The 11,896-nt window shown below is 36.0% G+C and overlaps 1 protein-coding gene across 1 annotated transcript; it reads left to right on the top strand.

The window, feature by feature from the left end:
• Positions 1-9: 9 nt before the first annotated feature.
• LOC124156046 lies at positions 10-9,573 on the top strand. The gene is made up of 5 exons (XM_046530346.1): positions 10-564; positions 704-811; positions 1,061-1,302; positions 1,531-1,682; positions 6,223-9,573. Exons 1-5 carry the CDS (start codon positions 36-38, stop codon positions 6,290-6,292), a joined length of 1,101 nt encoding a protein of 366 aa, XP_046386302.1. The 5' UTR covers positions 10-35; the 3' UTR covers positions 6,293-9,573.
• Positions 9,574-11,896: the final 2,323 nt, after the last annotated feature.

The raw sequence follows: 11,896 nt of genomic DNA on the forward strand, positions 1-11,896 counted from the left end.
ATGTCTAGCATTTGTTTTAAGGAGTAAACAACAAAATGTCCAAAAAGGTGCAACGGATTCTGTTTACTCTTGACGAAAAAAAGGTTCTATTGGCCCTTATAGATAAGTATAGGCATATATTAGAAAGCAAGAAGACTGACGCAGTATCTCAAGATGGGAAAAGGAAGATTTGGGATCGAATTTGTCACGATTTCAACATGTACAAGTGTGTCACGCACAGAACAGTTGCACAGCTCAAAAAGTGTTGGGATAACATTAAAACAAGGGCCAAACAGGATAAAACAGGAGCACTTCGAAGAAAATTGGGAGCAATAGGTGTACAACATACAGCACTTTCGCATGCACTATCGCAACATTTGGATGATATGATGCCAACCATCAGAGTGCCAACATTATGGGATAATGACTCGGAAAGTAAACAGATTCTTCCACCAGGGCATTTGGAAACGTGGCCAGCAAATCCTTCAGGATCCCAACCAGCTACTCCATCGTCTTCTGCTTCAACGCCATCACCACTTGCTCATATATTATCTTCAATGGCCAACAATTCTGCTATGGGGGAAGGTAAGCAGTGAAAATTTGAATGTAAAATAAAAATAAAGAGCTTGTATCTCACGTTAAGGGTCTTTACGACGTCTCTTTTTACTGTGGCGTTATTTTTCTTTGCTTGATGAGTTCTTATTGTTGGGTAATTGCGTTACAGAGCCCGAGGCGACGCCCAAAGAAGAAGTAAATACCTGTCAGGACCAGGATCAAGGGGACGATGATATGGATTCTCGCGGTATGCCAGAGCAGTATTGCCAAACAACAGGTGATTATTAGCTTCTTGGTATTAATCGCCTATGGACTGTAATAAATAAATGCATGTTAGAATTAGCATTAGGCGTATCCACTTGGTGTTTTGAAGAATCTCTGAAGTGGCTTTAATTTGAAATTTATTTGTTTGCCGTGATATTTTATTGGGCTAGTATAATCGCGTTCATTGGTTTATTTCTCCCATTTCCTTTTTAATTTTCATACGTTTTGATTTTGTGGCTAATTCAGTGTCTATTTTTTTTAGTGTCTCACATGTCTCCAGAACCACTCTCCCCATACTCATCTGGTGAAATGGGTAGTGGTGAAAGTGTTAGGTGGGAGGGTAGGCTATCACACATAGAAGGAGAATCTGATGCGCGAGAATTAGAGACCCGTTTGGTTATGCTGGAAGAGGAGCGTGAGCAAAGACGAGTCGAGCATAGGCTTCGAGTTCGTGAACTTGAATCTCGGGTGGCAGCTGCTGATGCTGATCTGTTACGGGCACAGGTATGATTTTATTTTGTTCCCACTTGAAATCAATTCGTCGCTGTTTCCCATTTTTTAAAGTTAGTTTATTTCACATATTTCCCCAATATATGTCATACATTCAAATTAATTTATCTCCTTATGTTCTTTTTCATCGGTTTCCGTGTTTGAAGTAATTTTACCCTTCAAGATCCTGCTGATTCAAGAAGCAGAATAAATGTAAAGGAGATAATGTTTTTCTCTATTCAGGCTCAAAGGGAGCTGGCTGCTGGAGAGCGTGTTCGTGCTGAAGAGATGTATCGCCTGCACCTTCGCAACTTGCGTCACCAGCACCGGCTTTTGGTTGCTCGCCTTTCCTTACGCAGGATTTCATGGGCACAGACATCTTCCACAGCTGTGCAGTAAGTATGCCTCATATTAAATAATATAACCCATTTTTGTTTGTATTGAGAGGATACTAAAGTCATTCATGCAGAAAAAAATGGGATTGTCCTAGCTCTGTTGAAGGAGTAAGTTCTGATGTCCTTTGTGCTATTAAACTTCATTTCAGCTTCTGGCAGTCTCTGTATGGTAGAATTTTTGGAGGATGTTTTGGATTTTAGTTAAATTAGTTGTTGGATGTTCAGTTTTCAGTGTGAATTTTTCATTGGAGTTCTTCATTCAAAAAAGGGCCTAATTTAATCACTGTTGCATGAAATTTGGTGATAATTTCATTAAGTTAACTGTATCCTCATGTTCATTCTTCAGGAGATTCAATACTATAGTTGACAGAGAAGGAAATGCCTTTGACATTTTCAAATATTATTGGCATTTTATTTTGTGTTCAAATATTGGTGTGTGTACCATGCTATATTAATGAGATTACAATGAATCTCTTACTGATCAAGAACCACCTATGGAAGCTGAAGCGAGGTCCAAATTGAGAAGGAGGCTTCAGGTTGATGGTTTCGTAAAAACTGTTCTTATTCCTCTACCAAAAAAGAAGAAAGTTGTAGAATGTGGAGGTTATAGGACGATTAGCCTAGTATTGAAGGTGGTGAATTTGGTACTTAGGATATTAAACGGATGAATGGAGGCGAGGGGAATTGAGTATTAAGGCGAAGATCAGTTTTGGGTTAGAAAAGGAAAGTAAACTCAAGATGAAATTGCGGTAATAAGGTCCCAAGTGGAGATAAACCTAGAATATAACCAGGGCGTGTATGCCTGCTTCGTGAATTTTGAAAAAGATTTGATGGAGTGGATTGGGTAAAGCTAATGGAGATTCTCGAGAAGATAGGCGTAGGTTGGAGGGATAGGCCACTCATTCATAATCTGTGTGAGGCCCAAACTGCACAAGTGAGGGTAGCAGATGGAGAATCTGGGTGGGCAAGCATGGGCCAAGGAGTGAAACAAGGCTGTGTCCAATATCACCTTTCCTTTTTAATGTTTAAGCTAAGAAGATGGTAAGACAGGTGTGGAGTGAATTGGAAGCTGGAGTAAATGTGGGGGGAATAATGCTTAAATCAGTGAAGTTCGCAGATGATAAAGCATTGATTAGCCAGTCAGGGCTGGGGCTGCAGGCTCTAGTGGATGGGTTTGACAAGAGCTTCAAGGAATATGGCATGAGGATTAATCACAATAAGACTAAGGTAATGCGGTTTTGCTAAGCATCGCGAGCTAGGAATGTGAGACTCCTGGTAAAAGTAGGTGGGGAAAATTTTGAGCAGGTGAAGCAATTCAACTATTTGGGCCGCACATAAGAGGAAAAATGATACAGCAATAGGACGTCAGGAAGAAATTTGCATTAGCAAAGGAAGTTTTCATAAACAGGAAGGAGCTTATGAGAGGATCTTTATGTAAGAGTTTAAAGAAAAGGTTAGTGAAGAGTTTGATCTGGATTGTAGCACTTTACAGACACTTAGGAAGGAGGATGAGAGAAAACTGGAGGTGTGGTGGAGAATGGAGAAGGTGAAGAGGACAGAAAAAAGAGGAATGAAGAAGTGCTGGACATGGTGGGTGAAGAGAGGCAGCTTCTAGATGAGATACGGAGGAGACAGAAAGTATGTATGAAGCGAGTACTTAACAGCGTAATCATTTTGAAAACAGTGTTAGAGGGTAGAATGCTGGGTAAACGAGGGAGAGGAAGGAGGGGAATAGGATTTTTACTTAGAGTGAAAGGGAGTAGGCCTTATTTTGATTTCAAGAGGGAAGTCCATGAGGGGAGGGGAGACTGCCGCATGCTTTGTAAAGCTCCTTGCTAACCTACCTTTATCGGTAGAATTCTTCAATAAATAACCTTTCTCCTCCTCAACGAAACTAGTTTTTCCACTGAAGAGGAATTAAAGGTGCAGAGAAAATATTGTGAAGAAACCAAATTAATAATTGCTAATAAAATAATCACATTTAGAATATCTTGCCTTTTCAATTGGGCCCACCCTTCTAATAAAATGGATATGTGAAGTTCTCCTGTATCCTTTTGCCCTGAAGTATTCGTTGGTGTACATTGTAACATTAGATCCATTGACTCATTTAGCTATATCATAAGTGCTCATTACTGCAGGGAAGGTACAGGCTTAAATAAGACATGATTTTTCCTAAACTTTCTATCATCATCATCATCGATAGTTAACAATTCTGCAAATAATTTGATGCGCCTCTTCAACTTTTCTTCTACCAGCCAATCTTTTATCTCTCTTGCATAAAATTTCACCATTGCATTTAAAACTTTCACCATTACAATTTTTTCAAACTGCCTACCTTCTTACTTAAAAAGTCAGTGATCAACTCTTCTGTAATGGTTTGGAAAATAAATGGAACATGTACAATAACTCTTTTTATGCATAAGAAACATTCCTGAATATCTTTTTGAATGTATTCTGATTCATGCATACCCTAAACTGTACTACATGCATATGGTTTGTCTGGTCAGTCACCTTTGCTCATACTATCTCCTTATCAATATCCTCTTTCAATGTATACTGTGTACATACTACCTCTTTCTCTATCATGGGTGGTGGTTGATTTTCAAAAATGAGAAATCTTGGGTAAGTATACCAATAGAGACAAATAAGCTCAAGAAAGGTTTTTGCCTAGCAATTTTATCTTACACATCCCCTGAATAAATTATGTTGTTAGATACATATATCCATCCTTTCCTTATAAGTCAGCTACTCATATTTATTGAACTGAGGTTAAGTAATAACTAATAGGTGGTTTCAAAGACAGCTTTTGGTGTGGCATCGTACCTGCCATTCCAGCCATCTTTCTGCCTGCAATGAGTCTAGCAGTTCAAAATTCCATTTTTAAATCTTCCTGTGATATAATTCCTCTGAATTTGACAGAATAAGCATTATCAATGCCCTGCAGGTACTATATAGCTATGCTAATGGCTTATAAATTCGTACAGTTACTTACTAACATAATCAGCACTTAAAACTTTTATCAACTAAAAACCTGTTTGTGGTGGAAGATAAATGATGAAAAGGAAATGGAAAGTTTGCAATGAGAGCATAAACGAAATCATTATTGCCATTGCATAAAATAGGTAGGGGCCAGATCTAGACAGCGGTTATGGGGCTGGGCAATGTGGTAACCCTGTGCTTGGTTAGAAACTCCGTCACCAGGACAGGAGAGCGGTGTGGCACAGTGCGTTGTCATGGTGAAGCTTTCAACAATCAGGAATTGTTGGCCACAAGTGGAAGACGTGTTTCTGCAGACATGAGGATGTATTCAGAAAGCACATCCACTTAGAAACTGGCATTCTCAGTCTTCCCAGTGGTTATGTACTCCCTGTGAACCACCACGAGATGGTAAAAAACGATGAGCTTGGATTTGACCTTTGACTAGCTTATTCTTGCTTTCTTCTCACGCTGTGACTTGTTTATGTACCAACCCCTCCCAGAACAGTTTCTTCCTCTCACTTACTGTTGAGCATCTCATGACAGCAATCTTGCAGCCTACCTCCATCATTACGAGGGTCTCCTTCACAGCTTTTCTGATTTTGACTCAGGGCTTTTCTGATTTTGAAGGCTCCCCGCTATCATGCCCAAGTGGTCCGGTCCCCCTCTATTGCTCCATTCGCACTATGGAAACTCAGTCCTACTACTATTTGATCCTACCCTGTATGCTTCCATTGTATAAGCAGGCTAGGTAGACAGTTCAGAAGCACATCCAATGAAGAGAGACACTAAAATTAAACTACATATTTAGAATCCTTTAAATCAAAATAATTGTAAATATTGACCTATCATTATCTCCATCTGATGTGGTAGTAAAAATCATGTTCTTTATTTTTTTATATAGGGTATTAGCATTTTTTGAAAGGATGTATACTTTGTCATTTTATTTGAAAAAATGTTTATTAATGGATTTCTGTCTCTGTCAATTATGTTCTTAAATTTTCCCCTGCGTTAGAATGAAAACTTATTATTTTTTAAATTTTGAATAGTTGTGTATTTTATTTTGTAATTTATGACAGAACAATTCCGTGAGTATTTCATCAAAAAAACTTCCATAAACTGATTGTTTTGTTGCAGTCAGTTTTTCAGGATTTCTTCCATTTTCTTTTGTCCTTGTGATGACAAATTTAACTTTTTCTATAATGTCTACCCTATCGTCATGAGGATTGGAAGAGCATGGTGGAATCATCTGAAGTCTTCCTTGTAATCAGCTTTTGGAAAAGAAATTGGTGACTATTAGGTCTTAAAATTGTAATTAATGATAGAGCAATATATTAATGTTATAAATTTTTAGAAAAAGAAAAATGAAAACATCACTGTTGTAAGCTCTTCAAATGTTAAGATGAATGGCTCATTTGAAACTGTTAACAAAAAGTGCTAAGCTAGCAAATTTTTCGTTGATGTTTTTGGCTGTACATATTTCGGTCAAGATGTGAAGTATTTTTGAAAACTTGAAATATGTAACATGTTTGCATCTTTCACTCTTATTTCTTCTGCCTAACAGGGTATCACCCCCTGAAATTGAGACATGCGGAAAGGAGACAAGGGATAATGCCAGTGAACAGCAAGTGTAACAGTTGTTTGAGGAATGATTGTGGCCATGTTTTGCAGGCCATTGCATAAGTCCAGTTTACATCATTCCAAGCATTAGGAGAAGGCTAATTTATGAAGAAAAAAGTAATATTTAATCGATTCCATTTACTATGGAAGTGAAGTATTCTTATATTTATAATTTTTGTAACATTTTATGAGATTTCTAGTCAGTCTAGCAAAAACAATGAATAAGAAGAAACTCCTCAATTCCACAAAAGTACCTAATACTTATTTATGATTTTTATATAATTTTACCCTAACAGAGGATTAGGTATTGCCAAGGTAAATTGAGCATTTTATAAAACAAAATTTTATACTATGCTATTTATGATAAAACTTGATAAAAATGGTATTTTCAAGAACTTTTATAATTTTATAACATATGTGTGTTTTATAACCTAGAGTATTTAATGTACATTTACTCTTTGCTTGATATTATTTATTTAGTATTTTATCATTATTTTAATCTAGTCTAGTCATTTGTACTGTAGTGTTGCTTATTTTTTTTAAGCAATATTGCTTCATTCTTGAGTGTTGCTAAACATGCATTGCAAATTAGATTGAGGCTGATAAGAAATATTTTTTAAATATTTTTAGGGGTTGAATATTTTGGCGCATTGAATAAAATTTCACCGCTATATTTTCCCTGCTTGGTCAATTTCATCTTTGTATAAAGCCTGTGAAAATGTCCTGTGTTTTGTGACTCTAGGTGTAATAAATTGGGTGAATAGACCAAATATAAATGAATATACACTGATAATAGGTTATGAAATATATTGTGATTCATGTGCCATTTGTACTAGTCATCAATCGATTTTTGCTACACTTTTATAATCAGCATTGATATTGCTATTCCAGTAATTATTGAGATGTGCTGTGCTCAATTTTATTGCATCCGGAGCTGATGCACTCAAAGATATAGCATAATAGCCTTTGAATGTGTCATAGTATTACCCCATTTCTCTTAACAGAATCCCCCCATTTTGGTGAGAATATTTATATATAAAGATTTGGGAGGGGCTATTTTCTAGTCCAAATGTCTTATTAGCTATTTCTTGAAATTAGGCTACAAAAATAGGGGATACTACATTCAGGGAGGCACTATATGCAGAGTCATAAGGTATATTTTGGCAAATTTATTTATATTTCAACCAAAAAAAGATTAAGACTTTTCAAGAGGTTGCCTTAGAATTTAAACGGCATATGTGCCTGAAACTTCTTTATATGTCACTATTTATTTGTATGATTGTACTAGTTTTAGTTTGGAATCTAGAGTGAGAGGTGTGCATAGAATGTAAGAACAACTAAACATTCCAGATCAAGTCCAAAAAAATATTCATCATATTTCTCCCAATATTTATTTTTCTTCAAAGAAGAATAAAACATAAGAATATATGTATAGATCTTAATACTGCTCATTCCAGTGTAGGCATTTAATTAGTGAGGCAGATGATAATATTGAAGGTTTAAAATGACAGAGCTTCTTCTGTTAAATATTTTGTGATGATTAAGGACATAAACATATGGAATATCATTGTGATTTCAAGAAAGGTATTTAGTTGACATTTCCTATCATTGAATTTATGTCAGTTTATGGCAGGGTGCCTAACTTATTGTCAACAAATGGTAAACTTTTTCTTTAATTTTTAGATCATGTTGTTCTAAATACTCAATACATAAATCAATTCTTAGTTGCCACTTAATAATAGAGTAGCATCCTCAGTTTTGTTAAATTACTTACAGAATGTCATTAATTTGTTTGATATCTTATATCAAAGACTCTTTTGAGTTTCTTATTCTGCATTTTGGAAATCTTTCAGTGATAATAGTATAAATTCAGCATTTATGCACCATGAACAGCTAGTGGGTATATTTTTTGGGTGTTATATTTTTTTAAACACACACATATAAATTAAAATTCTAATAATCCAATAGATTTAGTATGTGAATGAATGTAAGGAGAAATTTTCTACTGGAACTATTCTTGAATATTAAGGCAGAATTTTGGGAAGTAGACTAATTTCTGCTGATATAATAAGACTGCTTTGTAGATGCATTTTTGCTCACATTTGCCATGATGCTATTTTTATGTATCTAATTTTCTGTTATATTTTTGCCACGAATTTTTGGAGTAATTTTATGCTCAAGGTTAGCATTTTGGTATTTGTCTCGTGTTTGGTACATAAGTTTTCCGAAATCTTGGGATGGAATCTAGTCAAGCCAGATATTTTTACACTCATGGCTCATTTTTGTTAACTTATATTAAGTGTTTATTAGTGAAAAATATATCTAGTCATCCAATTACTCCATATATATAAAAAAAATTAATTTTGTAACTTTCAATTTCTAGTCCATCGTATAGGCTTGCCAAATATTTTTATCAGCAGTCTATGGTGTATCTGGTCACATTAATGGTGCTGTTAATGATTCACCAAAGTTTTTAATGTTATTTTTTTAAACACTTCTTGATTTTGAGTATGTGTTCAGCTTTGATGTGCTGCCTCAATCCTTCGCTATACTATGAAAGCAGTTGACCTGAACCTCAGCATTCACCTGCATGAAGCATAATGTGAGTTGGTTGTGGCCAGTAATGCTTGTCCAGTTTTTCCTCATGATAATTCATTGAATAATGCTATAAAAGTGATGTCTTTAGCCCATCAACACAACTTCTGAATGTTTAAGGATTTCACATTGATGTAATGCCTTGATATTGGAAACCTAAATGCCTATGGTGTCTTAATAATGTGATGGTTTGTATTTGGAGTAAGATTTTGCTAGTGACATGTAGTATTAATATTATGTCCTACAATTTATCTTCAAAAGCCTGATTGATGTGTCTGTGACATATTATTTCTTGGGTTCAGTTGGGAATGTATCCATCCTCTTGCTTTTGGTGAATTGAGGATGTTAAATCCAGAGATGTGTGGAAGCCCAGTGCTCTATAAATGCATTTTCTAATGTCATTCTAATGTAACATGGTCGAATGAAGGTTACAGAATTTATCCAGCATCTGGATGTGGGCATTCCAGAATTAAATATTTTTATTAATTTGCTATGTGTGTTATTTAATTTCAACAAGTGTGTGATTTGCTTCAAATTCTGTGAATTCCAGCTGAGATCTCAATCTCTACTATTTTATTTAAGACTTCAATAGACGTAACATGTGATAAGTGTACATTATTGGACCAATCTTTTGTATGTGTACTCTTGTGTAAACACTGGAAAATCTAGAAATTAAATATTTTACTCATCCTCTTTATAACTAAATCTTTTTCTTATATCCTTAAAACCATGAAATGTGTACTGGTGGTGGGAATTCAGTGGAAAAGATGTAGATGTTGGGTAGTGATATTTTTTGCTATGAACAAGTCAAAAGAATGATTGTTGTATATTTAACCCTTTCGAGACGATGGAGTTTTCGTCTTAGCATGACTGCTGTACTGAGCCCCAAGAGACTCTTCTTTCTCTTGGTGCGGAGCATTTTTGGAGGATATTCGTTAAGAGGGGTCTCGCGGAACCTTTTTCGACCCCTCCCCGCTGGGACTCCGCATTATCTCGGACTCTGAGAGTAGTTATGCTCCCTCCTTTCCGGGTGTACGACCATACCTGCGGCATTGGTTCGTGGTCAACTTATGTATTGCTTATACTATGTATTTAGCACATGGATAATTGTTGCTTGCACGTAAATTGCAGACTTTGAATTGAATGCCTCATTTTTTTCTGAGAATTGTGAAATTTTAAACGAAGTTCTAAGGTCAATATTTATGCATTTAATGCAGCAACAATTTCCATGTTGATGTTTATTCAGAACTCGAGATATAAGTTAACACTTATCGTAGAATTTCGTTTAAAAATTGTAAATGCAGCTCAAAAGACAAAGAATTCAATTCTTAGTTTATATTTCTTGAGAAAAGACCAAATATTTATTTCAAAAACTGACTGGATAAACAATTACATGACCGCGGTCCCTTACCGCTAAGAGGGGTCATAAAAGACGAGGGGTCAGGGTACCTGCTCCCTGATTCCGAGGGTAAAGCCTAAACCCCACAGTGTTGGGTTCCGAAACAAAGACGCCGTACACACGTGACTGTCATGAGAGTGGGAGAGGTAGAAAACTTATATTTTACGGCTTTCGTTCTCTTGGTCAGGAAAATCTCAGACGGAAATATGCGGCTTTCGTCTCCCGGGTCAAGAAACGTCCACACGTATATTTACGTCTTGAGCAGAGAAAAGGTTAAAGAAGACCAAAATGTAGCTGTAAGGTTGTGGTTGTCAATGTAGAATTTACGTTATAGGTATATGTTGAAATTATTTCTTTCAACTTTCCCACAGTAAATTATGGCTGAATTTACTGTAAATATTGCACAGGAGAAAATAGGTATTTGTTTCTGATGTTGAGCTTCTTGTGTTTAGTACAAGGTATCTTCATAACCAAGATATGTCCAAACCAAAAGTTGGGACTAATCTAATTGATCAAAACGTGTCAGTTGAGATCATATGAGGCTAGAACATTCAATTTTGTCTCTCTCCTCAATCATGAATTTATTTCTACTGAACTTGTGTCAAGTTGAGGAAAATCATCTGTATTAGAAAAGTAAGTTTACTGTGGTCATATTATTTTCATAGCATTACTCAGTTTTTTTCTCCTGCAGGATTTCATCATGAAAATAAAATAATATATATGCTAAAGCGACTTATGCAGGTCTAATTTTTTTCTGAAGTTACATTTGCAGCAGATCCAGGATCAAGTCTCTTGGGGACTACTGGAGGACATAGGTATCCCGGTGAGTGGCATGAGATACTCTTTCCTATGTTGATGGTGTGCATTAATGAATTTACTGAATCAGGGCAGGGGAGACGGTAGTTAACCCCTGAATCTCTCTCTAGTTTCTTATTGATTCCTGTGAGTACCACATGTATTTTCTCAAAACATCACTGTCAGATTTGGGTGAGGGCTTGTTCAAATTTTCTGGAATTTTTGTAAATACATATTTCAACTCCATTGTGGCAAAAATGCATGTTGTAATTGAATGCAAAGTTAAGTTTTATTGTATTTAATAAAATTATGCTGCACAGATTTTATGATTATAATTAACATTTTATCAATAAAATTATTTATTTTATAGGTCTTAAAGTTATTACCAAAGGTGCAGGGCATAAGGGAAAGTGTTCAACTTATTTTTTTAAGAAAGTTTCCTCCTGGCTCTACCCAAAACTGAGCATGTGTGAGAGGCAGTAGAATATGTATTAAATGTGTTTTAAGTCAAGATGAATATTTACAATAGCATTCCATTTGTTCTTTAGGCAGTTTATGTAGTCATTGTAAAAGCCTTCTCATTCAGCATTTACCATTTCATACTGGTGCCTACAAGAGGAAAACATTTTATGTGCTACGAATAGCAAAAGAATATTTTAATCTGTCTGCACGGAGCTCTCTTTTGGGGTGGCGTTACCTTGGTAATCTTGTTCCTCCGATTTGGGTCCCAACTCAGTGTGGTGCCCGGCCCTTGCCCCAGCCACTGGACTAGACCCTCTAACCCAATCATAGTCCCTCTAGTCCTGGGTTAACTTATCATGTACCTGTA

The sequence above is a fragment of the Ischnura elegans genome, chromosome 3 (genome assembly GCF_921293095.1).
Source record: "Ischnura elegans chromosome 3, ioIscEleg1.1, whole genome shotgun sequence".
NCBI lineage: Eukaryota > Metazoa > Arthropoda > Insecta > Odonata > Coenagrionidae > Ischnura > Ischnura elegans.

Coding starts and splice junctions, on each gene's coding strand:
- LOC124156046 (XM_046530346.1), top strand. CDS start 36: ATGTCCAAAAAGGTGCAACGGATTCTGTTTACTCTTGACGAAAAAAAG. Junction 565..703: donor CAATTCTGCTATGGGGGAAG/GTAAGCAGTGAA, acceptor ATTGCGTTACAG/AGCCCGAGGCGACGCCCAAA. Junction 812..1,060: donor GCAGTATTGCCAAACAACAG/GTGATTATTAGC, acceptor TATTTTTTTTAG/TGTCTCACATGTCTCCAGAA.